This window comes from Astatotilapia calliptera, chromosome 3, assembly GCF_964374335.1.
Source record: "Astatotilapia calliptera chromosome 3, fAstCal68.1, whole genome shotgun sequence".
Lineage (NCBI taxonomy): Eukaryota > Metazoa > Chordata > Actinopteri > Cichliformes > Cichlidae > Astatotilapia > Astatotilapia calliptera.
Window position 1 is genome coordinate 72,060,269 of NC_137424.1, and position 15,499 is coordinate 72,075,767.

At 41.1% G+C, this 15,499-nt stretch overlaps 1 protein-coding gene across 3 annotated transcripts in view; it reads left to right on the forward strand.

The window, feature by feature from the left end:
- The window catches only part of LOC113011180 (uncharacterized), a 74,517-nt gene that overhangs the window by 2,181 nt on the left and 56,837 nt on the right, over window positions 1-15,499 (forward strand). The window contains exons 1-2 of one of the 3 annotated variants that reach the window (XM_080299196.1): window positions 1,622-1,900; window positions 15,189-15,329. In XM_080299196.1, coding sequence (XP_080155322.1) covers window positions 15,312-15,329 — 18 coding nt within the window. In that variant the 5' untranslated portion in view covers window positions 1,622-1,900; window positions 15,189-15,311. Of the gene's footprint in view, window positions 1-1,621; window positions 1,901-10,773; window positions 15,330-15,499 lie in introns of those variants that run through there. The other 2 variants (XM_080299197.1, XR_013906532.1) reach the window with 2 other exon arrangements.

Genomic DNA, 15,499 nt, shown 5'->3' on the forward strand with positions numbered 1-15,499 from the left:
AAAGGAGACCCCTTGGACATAAATCAGCGTGATGAGAACTATTGAAAAGAAAAGAAAAATTATCTAAGGAGAATTAATTAATTTCCATCTGCTAAATTCATGGGCTGCATCTTCCTGAGGCCGCATTTGTAGACCGATTACGTCACAGCGATGCGCCGAAGACTGTCCAAATTCGTAGACAGAAACTCCTTTTCCCCAAATTTGAAGGGTGGGTCGGGTGTGTCCTTCGTGGCCTACCATATCCCAGAATTCATAGCGCGGCCCAGCCAAACTCCAGTTTCCAATAATGGCGGCCGCTACTAAGTTTTATAATTACTGTTACTAATCTTTCTGGGTCACAAAATAAACTTTTAACATATTTTCAGGCAAGAAAGTAGCTGTGTAAACATCAAATATCTGCTCGGTTTATCAAGATATCGCATATTTGCAAAAGTGCTTCGACGTTTTCGGAGCATCTGCTACCCACCAGCCCAACAATAACCTAAAAATGTTATTGTTGGGCTTTTTTCAGTGTTTTATTTGTTCGTGAGTAAATCGGTTTGGCTGAGATTAAAGTTATTAGATTAGATTAGATAAAATAAAACTTTATTCATCCCCCAGGATTTTCATACAGCTGAATAAACGTCAAGCAGAAAACTGATTAAACAGAAGTGTGAGACGGTTGAGAATTTACGCCAGTGTCCTGTTATATTTTAGATAGCAAGGAGCAGACGGCCGAGTTTATTAAACTCCACCGAGATAGCGGTGACGCTAATCAGAAGGCTAGACCGTCCAATTTCCCCAGCCGTTTACTTCCGGCCTACCCGACCTTCTGAGGACCCGGCCCACGTAGACCGCGAAGGCCGGGTCCTCAGGAGGATGCAGCCCATGAATTTGGACACATGCTCTATCGTCATTGATCTCTCCTCCTCCTGCCTCCCCTTTCCCTCATCCAACTCCTGGCCTCTGTGGAAGCTCCGCCACTATCAGCACCAAACAACGGGGTTATTTTTACACATCGGCCAGCATCTGGCCAATCCACCACCTTTCATTGTTTATACCATTAAAGAAAAACGAAAAATAACCATCGGCCCACCGGGCAAATGCCCGATGGCAAGTCCAGCTATGACTTCAGTCTTTCTGTCACTGAATTTTAAAAAGTTAAGAGTCTCTTTAGTAAATACAGCAGCAACGATCAAAAGACGTGTTTGAGCTGCTGCAGATGTTAGTAAATCTGACCCTAAATGTTCCTTTTTCTTTAACATTCAAACGTTGTAATGAAGGGATATTTTAACAGGCTATTCTCGTTTATATGACTTCCATAAAACAACAGGGTTAGAACACATTGTGACGAAGTAAGATGTTTGTTTTGTAGTCCATCTTCAGCACAATGTAGTTTCAACAGGCGGACATCCGGTGTCACATTGTTACAGAGAGACGAGTGTAAGGCTGTTCCAATTCTCAGCACCGCTCCTCTCTTTCCCTGAGTCCTTAGCAATTCTCCTTCCCACGATGACGTTTTCTTCGAGGCCAAGGAAAAGAGTTTGGGAAAAGGAGATAGGCCCTAATTTTGAAATTTTAAATAACACCCACGTGGTTACGTTGTCCAGCTGAGTCACGTGGCCGCACAGCAACAAATCACAGCAGAGCCGGAAAAGGAGGCGGAGCAAAGTGTGTGTGCAGGAGAGGAGTCGAGCAGAGAGAGCTGCTTTTTCCATGAAACGGGAGTAAAGTAGTAAACGTACAGGAACATATACCACTACCAACGTTTGGATCGATATCTGCATCGATCAGCACACCCTTGTCTCCTGGATCGTAGCTCAGATCAGCGTGAACCACGTGGGTCTCTGCTCCCTGATCTGTTTCTTAAGACTTCCAGCTTCATCACGGAGTTTCTCTCGGTTTGTGGGCTCATCTAAAGGTAAGCACCGAGCTAAATTTAATGTGGGTTCAGTTTATGTTGAGTTTAGCTCTGTTGAGAAATAATACATTGCTTGCTATACATTGGAGTTAGACAGACTGTAGAGTTTGTGATTGCTTGATGTTCTTGCTAGGGGGTAAGAACAAAAGGATGGGGTGCAGGGCAGGAGAACAACCAACCCCCAGGACAGGAAGCCACGGGTACAAGCGTGGGGGAGGGCAATCAGTCATTGAAATAGGACTTCATAGGACGATCTCCAGATGCATCCAGGGCTGGCCTGGGATAAAAAAAATCGACCCGGGCATTTTGACTGAGACCGGTGTTCCAGTTTAACTGGCGTCGCAGATGAACTGGCTTTGGACGAACAAATGTGTGGCAGCACGGGCAGCGCTGGACTGGCCATCGGGCATACCCAGCATTTGCCCAGTGGGCCGCCCTTGTTTTTTCGTTTTTATGGGCCGATGGGGTTTTATTTCCTTTCTCTTTTTTACGGTATAAATGAACGGTGGGGGATTGGCCAGTTGGTTATGATCAACTGAATTGGGCTGGACCAATTACAGCCGAGGAAGTCGAACTAAAGTTGAGGTGAAAAGCAAGGCGGTTTGTCCCGTACTACTTCAGCTAGAAAGCTGCTAATTCAGTCATGAAACTGATCAGTGACCAGCTGATCGGCTTTTCTCTGCGCCAGAAAGAGAAAACCAGCGAGGTCGCATTAAACAACAGCAGCACGTTTAACCCTTGGATGCATAACCTACCAATACCTACACTCTTCCACGAGTGGGGTCAAAAATAACCCCAAATAAAATCAATGCATTTTGCTATAAACTCGGTTGTTATTCTTCAAAATCTTTAAAACGAAGAGTTGTAATATTTTCATATTTGAGGTATTCCTCATAAAACATGTTTGTGGCATGAGTCCCGTTTCATTTTTATTTATTTTTTCATTAATTTTAAGAAATTGGAGTTTTTGTATCACTTCTATCACTTTTGTATGCTTGCTCTGCATATACTGCAGAAGCTGGGTCTTCCCTCTGAAAGGCACAAGTTGTTCATCCGCTGTAACACAATCACTGAGCATGAATTTCTGTCTGCAGTTGACCAGGAACAGGCCCCATACAGTGGGGCAAAAAAGTATTTAGTCAGCCACCGATTGTGCAAGTACCCCCACCTAAAATGATGACAGAGGTCAGTAATTTGCACCAGAGGTACACTTCAACTGTGAGAGACAGAATGTGAAAAAAAAAATCCATGAATCCACATGGTAGGATTTGTAAAGAATTTATTGGTAAATCAGGGTGGAAAATAAGTATTTGGTCAATAACAAAAATACAACTCAATACTTTGTAACATAACCTTTGTTGGCAATAACAGAGGTCAAACGTTTACTATAGGTCTTTACCAGGTTTGCACACACAGTAGCTGGTATTTTGGCCCATTCCTCCATGCAGATCTTCTCGAGAGCAGTGATGTTTTGGGGCTGTCGCCGAGCAACACGGACTTTCAACTCCCGCCACAGATTTTCTATGGGGTTGAGGTCTGGAGACTGGCTAGGCCACTCCAGGACTTTCAAATGCTTCTTACGGAGCCACTCCTTTGTTGCCCGGGTGGTGTGTTTTGGATCATTGTCATGTTGGAAGACCCAGCCTCGTTTCATCTTCAAAGTTCTCACTGATGGAAGGAGGTTTTGGCTCAAAATCTCACGATACATGGCCCCATTCATTCTGTCCTTAACACGGATCAGTCGTCCTGTCCCCTTGGCAGAAAAACAGCCCCATAGCATGATGTTTCCACCCCCATGCTTCACAGTAGGTATGGTGTTCTTGGGATGCAACTCAGTATTCTTCTTCCTCCAAACACGACGAGTTGAGTTTATACCAAAAAGTTCTACTTTGGTTTCATCTGACCACATGACATTCTCCCAATCCTCTGCTGTATCATCCATGTGCTCTCTGGCAAACTTCAGACGGGCCTGGACATGCACTGGCTTCAGCAGCGGAACACGTCTGGCACTGCGGGATTTGATTCCCTGCCATTGTAGTGTGTTACTGATGGTGACCTTTGTTCCTTTGGTCCCAGCTCTCTGCAGGTCATTCACCAGGTCCCCCCGTGTGGTTCTGGGATCTTTGCTCACCGTTCTCATGATCATTTCGACCCCACGGGATGAGATCTTGCGTGGAGCCCCAGATCGAGGGAGATTATCAGTGGTCTTGTATGTCTTCCATTTTCTGATGATTGCTCCCACAGTTGATTTTTTTCACACCAAGCTGCTTGCCTATTGTAGATTCACTCTTCCCAGTCTGGTGCAGGTCTACAATACTTTTCCTGGTGTCCTTCGAAAGCTCTTTGGTCTTGGCCATGGCGGAGTTTGGAGTCTGACTGTTTGAGGCTGTGGACAGGTGTCTTTTATACAGATGATGAGTTCAAACAGGTGCCATTCATACAGGTAACGAGTGGGGGACAGAAAAGCTTCTTACAGAAGACGTTACAGGTCTGTGAGAGCCAGAGATTTCCCTTGTTTGAGGTGACCAAATACTTATTTTCCACCCTAATTTACGAATAAATTCTTTACAAATCCTACCATGTGAATTCATGGATTTTTTTTTCACATTCTGTCTCTCACAGTTGAAGTGTACCTCTGGTGCAAATTACTGACCTCTGTCATCATTTTAGGTGGGGGAACTTGCACAATCAGTGGCTGACTAAATACTTTTTTGCCCCACTGTATGTAGAAAGGAAAGCTGCCACGTGGTTTGTTTTCAGTCGGTAGGCTCTGGTCCTCTTGTCATCAAAGTGCAAGACGGACGAACATCTTCAAATCTTTGAAGCCAGCTTATGTTTGATTACATTTTTCCACTGTTTTCCCCTGTCTGTGGCTACTCTTTGTGCCTCCATGTTTGTGCATGTCAGCACCTCTTCTATTATATTATCAGACATGAACATCTTCCATACATCTATTGGGGAGACAGTACTAAACCCAGGTGCAAGCCCTGGCTGACTAATTCAGAATATTGTGGCTAGAGCAGTAAGAGGAGCTCATTCTGTTGGACTCAATATCCATTTCCTCTTCAGAGGACTCATCTGAGGACTCCTCTGTGTCTGACTGGCCTTGTTCAGTGGGGGGGACAATAGTCTGGGTCCTCTATATCTGAGATGGCCGAGTCAATGCCTCCGATGGGCTCTTCATCCCATCCATCTTGGATCATTTGTAGGGAAAGGTCCACAGGGATGCTAGCTGGCCTCATAGCAGCCATGTTACTTTAAATGTAAAAAAATATATATATCATAAAGGACAATGTTTGAAATGCACAGAAAACTATAAACAGGGCTGCACTTAAATGGTCCGCAGGTGCGCATTCGGTGTCAAAATAAAAGACGCATACCAGATAAGAAGTTGGAATGCTCGTTTGCGTACATAAGATGTTCTGGAGGAGGACAGACATTTGGTCAGAACTCTTAAAGATGTTGAAGAAGCAAGCTCTGTAGGCAATTACTTTGGTGTTCCTCCACCGCAAAAGAAGCGCATATTCTCAGAATTTCTGGGAATACTTTTTTTTTTACAGCCAATGTGCACCTGCAGACCATTAATGTGCAGCCCTAGCTATAAATCATATATGTTATTGTGTAAAAATTAATTCCTGATCCTTTAGAAGTGTAAGTCAGAGTTGCTTAGAATGAAAGTTTCCATAGGAACTGCTTGGGGTCATTTTTGACCCCACTTGTGGAAGAGTGGGGTAGTGATACAAAAACAGCCTTTTCTTTAAATTAATGAAAAAAAATGCAAATGGCCTCATGTTACAAACAGATTTTATGAGGAATACCTGGAATATGAATATATTACAACTTTTCATTTGAAAGATTTTGAAGAAAAACAACCCGTGGGGGTGCATCTAAGGGTTAAGCTTGATCAGCTGTTGTTAGAATTTATTTAATATTACTTTCTAGTATCAGTTGATGTTTGCTGGCGCCACAGCTGTAAAAGCTGGTCATGACATCGGTTTGGATATGTGGTGAGAGGGAAACATGAAGCTGAAACCAGGAGATGTCCTTACTGAATCATCAGAGCTGAACAGGTGATGGAGAAACAGGTTTACCTTTTAGGTGACATCAGGGCTCGCAAAATTTCAAAATCCCTGGTAGCCCTTCGGGCAGGGACTCTTCCATTTTTGGTAGCCCAGAATAAATTTAAGTAGCCCGAATAAAAAAGAGAGCAATTTTTTGATTGATGTTTTGTTTCCTGTTTTGTTTCCTTTACAATATTATACATTAAAGTATAATATTGTAACAGAAACATTAATCAAAACATTTTTGAAACCCAAATTACAACATTGTATAAAAATTACAATCATCATCTATGAACTTGTAAGAACTGTAGAACATTAATCAGTCTGTGTCAGATCCTGAATTTGAAATTTCCACTGAAGTCACGGGTAAGAGGCAAGTGGAACCAAGATCTAGGCCATTTGCTTTTGTGAAGTTTGCAAAGACTGCTAAATCGTGCCAGTGGTAGTTCACTCTTTCCAACATAGTACGCTGTTCTAAACAGATTTTTCAGGTTTATTTTTAGCATGTTATTTGCAATTGGTGTTTGTTCTGGGAAAGATATTGCAGACTGTGCAATAATGGATTTCTTGCATTTCTCATGGGTTCTAATGGGGGCCTTTCTTAAAATTACTGGTCCCAGTAACAAAGGCGCTTGTCGACTCAGAAATCAAGGAAAAACCAACAACACACCCGGCAGAACATTATGTTATTTACACGGGTGCACATAAGTGGTCCGCATGTGCACATTCGCTAAGACGTGCACCAGATAAGAAGTTGCAACGCACGTTTGCGTCCATATAAAAGGCAGTGTTTTTGTCCGCTAGAGTGGGATTTTCAGGGCACATTCTGCACCACATCTCTGTGCGTTCATCATTTGTTTGAAGCCAGCTCACCTCCTGGAACCAATTTTCCGAGAATACGTGCTTCTTTTGTGGTTCGGACTCTTTCTGAAATTTCTTTGGAGGTGGAGGTAGGGCTGTTCGATATAACGATATATATCGGATGACGATATAAAAACGTCTATCGTTTCATTTTACGCTATCGTTAGCGATATCGTTTAGGTGGACTGCTGGACTCCTGGCACCAGCTTTGGGGAGTCTTACCACATAAAATCATTTCAAGGTCAGTAAACACAATCAGAATTCATACATAAGGGATTATAAGGGGCACATTCGATTTTCAGAAAAATCAAAGGATTGATTTCAGTGTTGTGTTGTATTTTCCAAAAAACACGGTAATAACGACGGTCCGCTAGCACACTCTACCAAAAATAGTGCTTTGTTGTGTATCTAATGGACGAAAGCTAAACCAGTTCCACACCAGTGAAGTTGCAACATTTTTACAAACCAATTCTGGTTCATCCGTTTCATTCAACAATCCGCTTTCGCCCTTCTCATTCTCCGTCACCGCTGTGCTTTTTCCAGCGATGTGAATATGAAAACAAAGGCAATGCGCATGCATGTTTTACCCATATTTTATCGCAGTATTTCATTTTTTTTTTTTATCGCTGCCCAATATTATACCGGTATTACCGTGAACGGTATGATATGACCATTAATGTGCATGGAAACTTTCATTCTAAGCAACTCTGACTTACACTTCTAAAGGATCAGGAATTAATTTTTACACAGTAACATATATGATTTATAGCTAGGGCTGCACATTAATGGTCTGCAGGTGCACATTGGCTGTCAAAAAAAAAGTATTCCCAGAAATTCTGAGAATATGCGCTTCTTTTGCGGTGGAGGAACACCAAAGTAATTGCTTACAGAGCTTGTTTCTTCACTTTTAAAAGTTTACTCTTTGGGTGCCCCACATCAACCATTCGCTGTTTTTCTTACCACTGTGCTATGAATTTTGTAATAGGTTGAATATGACCCATCCTTCAAATGCAGGTAAATGAAGGACGGATTTTCGGCCACATTTGGAGCAGGCTTTGAATTTGGAAACCCTTCATCACGTGACATAATCGGCCTTCAAATCCCGCTTTCAAAGCTGCAGACTCTGGGGATGTCCAAATTCATGGGCTGCATCCTCTTGAGGCCGCATTTGAAGTACATTTGTAGGATGTGTCCTCAAGAGGATGCATCCTATGGATTTTGACACCTCTTCTGAATTGGAATACAGCAATAGAGTGGGGGGCAGGATCTGGCTGAGGCAGCTCTTACTCCTCATTTAAAGACAGGCAGACCTCCACTGTCATTCTTGTGAGATTTAAGGCGACACAAAATGCTTGGAGAACAAAACTCAATTTCTGTCCTTTAACCCTTTAAGACCTACCATAGAACCAAGTCCGCCAGAGCTTATATTATATTTTTACCTGCTGTGGAGCCATTTTTGGGAGCATTTCAAGTTGCTATACATCAATACAACCATTATAGCCCAGATTTTAATAATATGTATTCATTAAGTGCATAGTAATTACATAAATTGCAAAAAAGTGCAATAAACTACAAAAAAAATTGAAAATCGTTTTTGTTTTTTAACATATATTTCTAGTTAGAGAAATTTAAGAGGCTTATCCCTCAAAACTGTAAATACAAAAAAGTTGCACAAAATAGTTTCCCAACAGGAAATTTATTTTGAGTGTCTTCATAGTTTTATTTTTGAAATACACCAATTTTTATACACTGCAGGAAAAACGGAAATAAATATTATACTGCAAATTTGCAAAAAAGCAGCATATGCATCAAAATAAACTATTTCCAGCAGTGCAATATGAGTCCTAAGCATCCCAGAAACGACACAGAAAGTCATAAAGTCAAAGATAACTTTTAAAAAGACGAGTATAGGCTCTGAGGGCCTGATAGTAAAAAAGATTACATTTCCGCGAAAATGACGTCACTTCCGGTTTCGGGCAGGTAATGGCGGAAATGCAAAAGTTCGCGCTGACGTCTATTCCAACGTAGGAAGTGTTATGAACAGCTGATCGGACCGACACAGCGTGTTTCTGGAATATTATGTTTTTGTTCCTGCAAGCGCTTTTTATGCAGTTTTTGCAAAGCTTTATGTGGAAGGAAACCGTGACCTAGGACAAGCTGATGGCATAAGATGTAAGTACAACTCCTCCGGTTTCATATGCAAAAAAAATTTTTGCGCTAGCTTACGTGGTTGCAGTGCTACTGGGATTTAAAAATAGTTACGCAAAACAGAGCGTGCCCGCTCCGATCGGCTGTAAAGGGTTAAACAGGGGTTAACAAAACACTAAGAATCATAGTGGTGTTTCCACTTCCATTGCAAATTCTTTGCAGTCTCTCTCCTAGTTTGTTAAAACGTCCTACATGTGTGAGTCACTGAAGCACATGTCGCGGTTCCCCCTTTTGTGCAAACTCAGGATGGCCAGTCACCACGTGCCTGTGATTCATCAAAACTCACCTGAGAAATCCTGCTCATCAAGGCCGAACTGTTATGGAAATTTTAGAAAACTCGCTGCAACATACCCTGTGAGCTGGGTTTGAAGTGTGTTTAATAAACACATTACAATTTGGGTGGGAACATCCCAGTCAACACAAGGATCATCTCTGAAGTTTTGCCGCCACCCTCACAGACACTCTCAAACAAAGAACATTCCACAGGACATCACGTATCCCTATACCTTCAGTCCAGCTCATCCTTGACCTCAGAGAAAAATTACAACCACCTGTCACCTCCCTTAAAGTAGGCTGTCTGGAGATCTTCCAGTCTACGATGGGTCCACTGTGAAGGTGCAATAACATGGGGCCCACTTGTGATAACATTCTATGTGAATGCATACAACTGATGAACACTGAAGTGAGGAAATAATATTACTATTACTAATGTGATATGATTAAAACATAGGAAAAGAAATCTGCCACCACATCATGAAAATAACATAAATGAACAATTACAATATTAAGTCTGCATAGCCCACAAGTTCATGCGACCCTAGGATGTCGCTGTCATCTTCCTGTTCCTGAAAAAAACATACATACATCAACCCTTTCCTTGTCTGCTTGGAGTAGGTACAATCTTGCATATCAGTGTCAAGTCAGTCAACCATTTGTCCCCATTATCAGTCCAGTCAGTCCCCGTATGTTTATTGGTGAAAGCACAACTTCTTCTGTCGACTTAAGTTTCTACTGCCAGTAGTGATGTGTCGTCGCAAACGAAATGAATCTCAGAGCCGGATCTTTGAAGTGAGCGTCACGAGCTGTAGGGTTTATTTTCTTTCTCTCACCCTCTCTGTCGCACTTTTTTCCACTTCACTCCACACGCGAGCCTTGTGCTTTGCGCTGGGAAGAGGGGGGAGGGGCAGTAGTTACGCTCACAGTAGCACATGAAGAGAGCAAGACAGAAAGAGAGCCAGGGACAACAACATCACTTTAGAAAGGTATAGGAATCAACCACAACAATTTTCAGTTGTGGATGATAAAGGATTCAGAAAGTTTATTCATACATTTTATGTGGAGTGAATAAATAAAAGTATATTTACGGTGGTCCCTAGAGACAAAGCACGTATAAACCCTGAGGCACGCACAAACTCCAAAACACGTACAAAACACAACAGAAGTGCTCCAGGATGCTAGGCGCAGTGTAATTACATTAGTAATTCCTTTTGTGCATAATTTTATATTGTTGTTAATAATAAATTAATTAAAGCAACAAAACAACCTCAAGAGCTGGCTGGGAGGCGAAAGAGCCAGCTCTTTTTAGTGAGCCAAGACGAAAGAGCCGGTTCTCTAAAAAGAGCCGGAAATCCCATCACTAACTGCCAGCAACATGACATCATTTCAAAAAAGAAAAAAGATGAATTCAGAATGGATTACCTTGCTGATTCCTTTTAGACAAGGGACTTAGGACTTACTATCTAATCGTGTCCCACATAGGTGACTTTCTCCAGAGCCCATTGTAAGGTGGAGAAGCTCACTTTACCATCGTTTTTAAAGCAACAGTTTTGTATAGCACTTTTAGTTCCAATCATGCAGGCCTGCTTGAAGGAGAGCAGATTTTCAAACCTAACTTTCAGTGCACTCCTCAAACATAAATAAAATAAAATAAAATTCTACAAAATGTAAAAATATGAAAGCCTAGTTTTAGGATTTTTCACTTCCACTTGGTAACAAAAATGCAAGTTTCATCCCATGTAACACGGTGTATGTCATGGTAAAACTTCCCCTACACATCAGGAACAAGAAACTAAGAATCTACTAGTCTCACTCATTTAATCCCTCTGCTGCATTCTGTTCACCCCTGCTATAATTCAATCATCTTTCCTAATATAATATTAGTCCACTAGTTCATATATTGCTTCTCATCCCACTAAGTGAACCATGAAATCAGAAACACAGGCTTAAAATACTATCTGGTCTTCTTGAGCTTCATTACATGCGTGTATGTGTTAGTAGGATTAATACATTTTGTGCTCCTTGAAGGTTAAAATATCAATACTACACTCTCAATATCAGGAGAGCAAATCAATATGTCCTTCTTGTTTCAGAAACATCTAAAGTCAGGTTCAGCTAAATCCTAAGCGTTTGCGAGTTCACCAAGTGGATGTAAAGGTGTTGTTAACACCTTCAACAGGTGATGTGATGTGTGCCACTTCTATGATTTTTGTTATTTAATGAATCATTTCAATGTAAGCAGCTATCTCCTGGAAGTTTTCAGTCTTTTGAATATGTGGCTTTACAGCTGAAGGCCCCATCCAAAGTTGTGTTTCTTAATGTTTACAGGCCTCCCAAATACTGCACAGACTTTTTTAATGACCTCAGTGAACTGCTGTCTGTGATCTGTGTTGATTTCGACTGTGTAATTATTGTTGGGGATTTTAACATCCATGTGGACAACCCTCAAGACAAAGGGACTAAAGACCTGAGTAACACTCTGGGCAACTTTGGGCTGACTCAGCATGTAACAGAGGCCACACATAATAGAGGACACACTCTTGATCTACTGATCTCCAAGGGCCTGAGCATTTCAAACATTACTGTGTCTGATGTGGGCTTATCTGATCATTACTGTGTTTTCTTTGAAAGTAAAATCTCAGCCCACACAAATATATCAACAGCAGTGATCACAAAACGGTGTATAACTGAAGACAGTAGTGAGATCTTTAACCAGGTCTTCCCATTAACACCTGACCTGTCCAAAGGTTCAGTCAATGAGCTCGTCAATAGCTTTAATGCAAAAATGTTAAATGTAATGGACACTATTACCCCCATTAAGGTGAAGGTTATCTCTGGAAGGAAAAAGTCTCCATGGAGAAACTCCACACTAGTGAAAAATGAAAAAAGAGAGTGTAGGAAAGCTGAGCACAGATGGAGAAAAACAAACCTCCAGGTTCATTATGACATCTATAAAGAGAAACTTCACAATTATAATTTACAACTGAGGAGTGCAAGAAGGTCCTACTTCTCTGACATCATCACTAAAAACAGCCATAATGCTCGGGTCTTATTTTCTACAGTTGACAGGCTAACAAACCCTCCTGTGCCAGTGGCAGCTGAACTTCATTCAACCATGGCCTGCAATGACTTTGCCAAATTCTTCACAGACAAAATCCAAAAGATTAGACAAGCAGTTGGTACATCAACAGCAGATCCAGGATATGTACTGTGTCCACCGAAAAACTGTTTAAACACCATCAAACAGTTTCACCCGATTAACAGCAAAGACCTGGAGGACATCTTAGGTCAACTGAACTCCTCCTCTTGCTGTTTAGATGTCCTGCCAACAAGTTTTTTCAAAAAGGTCTCAAAGACTTTAGAGTCAGACCTGTTACAGATCGTCAACTTTTCCTTAATGTCAGGTGTGTTTCCAGAACCACTAAAAACTGCTGTATATTCAAACCTATACTAAAAAAGGACAATCTTGACAAGACACAAAGGAAAAAATACAGGCCGATCTCAAATCTCCCATTTTTAAGTAAGATCATTGAAAAAGCAGTTTCTCAACAGCTCAATTACTTCTTAAAACAGAATAACTGCTACGATGCCTTCCAGTCAGGTTTTAGACAGAACCACAGCACTGAAACCGCTCTGACAAAAGTGTTTAATGACATATGTCTGAACACAGACAGTGGAAAAATGTCAGTCCTAGTTTTACTGGATCTCAGTGCAGCATTTGATACAGTTGACCACAACATATTACTCAAACGACTGGAGAACTGGGCAGGTCTTTCAGGAACTGTAACAAACTGGTTCAAAACATACTTAGAAAACAGGAAATACTTTGTATCAATAGGTAACTTCACATCCGAGCAGACAAGTATCACATGTGGAGTTCCCCAAGGTTCCATCTTGGGACCCCCTCTGTTTAACATTTACATGCTCCCACTGGCACAGATTATAAAGAACAACAAAATAAACTACCACAGCTATGCAGATGACACACAAATATATATCACAATGTCACCAGGAGACCGAGGCACTGTACAGGCTCTTGGTAAATGCATTGAGGAAATTAATGACTGGTTGTGCCACAATTTCCTCCAACTAAACAAAAACAAAACTGAGGTAATAGTCTTTGGCGCCAAAGAAAAATGATTACAGGTCACCAGAGAACTTCAATCTATACACCTAAAAACCACCAACCAGGTGAGAAATTTGGGTGTAGTGATGGATGCAGACCTAAACTTAGAAAAACACATTAAGACAATAACAAAATCAGCTTACTATCACCTCAAGAATATTTCAAGGATAAAAGATCTGATGTCTCAACAGGACCTGGAAAAACTAGTCCATGCTTTCATCTTTAGTAGGCTTGATTACTGTAACAGCATCTTTACAGGTCTACCTAAAAAATCAGTCAGACAACTACAGCTCATTCAGAACTCTGCTGCTCGAGTCCTCACTAAGACCAAAAAAGTGGACCACATCAGTCCAGCTCTGAGGTCCTTACACTGGCTGCCTGTCCGTCAGAGGATAGACTTTAAAGTTCTGATGCTGGCCTATAAAGCTCTGAATGGTTTAGGACCAAAATACATCAATGACCTCCTGACCCAGTATGAACCATCCAGATCCCTCAGGTCATCTGGATCCGGTCTTTTATCAGTTCCCAGAGTCAGAACCAGACACGGAGAAGCTGCATTCAGCTTTTATGCTCCTTATATCTGGAACAAACTCCCAGAAAGCCTCAGATCAGCTGAAACACTCAGTTTATTTAAATCCAGGTTGAAGACTCACCTATTCTCAGCTGCATTTGAATAAAGCACCAAATCCACACTTTTAAGCTTAAATTTCAAAACTTACACTAACTACAGATTTTATCTACTGTTCTGATTTTATCTCTTTTGATTTTATATACTGTTTTGTTTGTTTGTTAAGCTTAAATTTCAAAACTTACATTAACTACTGATTTTATCTACTGTTCTGATTTTATCTGTTTTGATTTTATATACTGTTTTGTTTGTTTGTTTGTTTGTTTGTTTGTTTGTTTGTTTGTTTGTTTGTTTGTTAAGTGGGTTTAGAGCTCTGGGTAGCTGGGTCTAGACTGGGTCTAGAGAGTATTTTAAATTCAGGGAATTTAAAATAGAAAGTAGCTCGTCCACAGAAGGACTGGTAGCTCCCCTTACGATAAGGGTTCAGATCGCGCGAACAGGTGTGAAATGTGTGTGTTTAGTTAGTTTGTTTGTTTGCTTGTTTTAATCAATTTTAAATCATGCTTTTTATTTGTTTTTGTTTCTAATGTCTCTGTAAAGCACTTTGAATCACCTTGTTGTTGAATTGTGCTATACAAATAAATTTGCCTTGCCTTGCCTTACCTTAGCCCCATATGGAGGACCACAGCAGCCACGCACACCAAAATAAAGAATTCTGTGCTTAAATAATGAATTGTAGAATACATTCTCCATTTGTGAAATACTTTTTGAATTCCACATTAACAAAGTGATTTTTTAAATGTTTTTTAAAAACCTCATTACCATCCTAGGGGAGCTAGGATGGTAATGAGGTGCTTGGAAATGTTGTAGTTGGCTGAGTTTATACTGCTACAACATTTCCAAGCTGGACTCCTTTGTGGAACTATGGTAATCCATATATACAGGGTGTCGCATCCCCTGGGTAAAGGCGGTGGAACTATGGAAGTCCATATATACAGGGTGTCGCATCCCCCGGGTAAAGGCGGTGACATACAGGACAGTCAGTGGCTTTTTACCTTTCAGGTTCTTGTAGGCAACTGATGACTTTCTTTTTGTAGTTGCTTCTGGGGTTTTACCTTGAAGCTTCATGGGTATTTTTTGTCACTGAGGAGTGTAGTAATTTTTATTTGCTCTGCTTCTTTTTGTCAGGGATAAAATACGTCTATATAGTTTTTGTGTCCCAGCTGAGTAACAGGAGGAGAAGGGTCTGGTGGTGCAGCAGAGGAACAATTTCAGCCATTTGGACTCAGCTCAGCCACTACAGAGGAAACAATGACTTCAATACAGAAGGTGAGAAAAATATCACAGTTACACTGTTATTGAAACTGTGTGCACAGCTGGTTGGTTTTTAATAACACGTTAACAGCAGCTTTATCTTTTCCATCCTGGGCTCCTCCATATATACAGAATCTACATTCACAACCAAAAACCACAGAAGTTAGAAGAAAATACAAAAATCA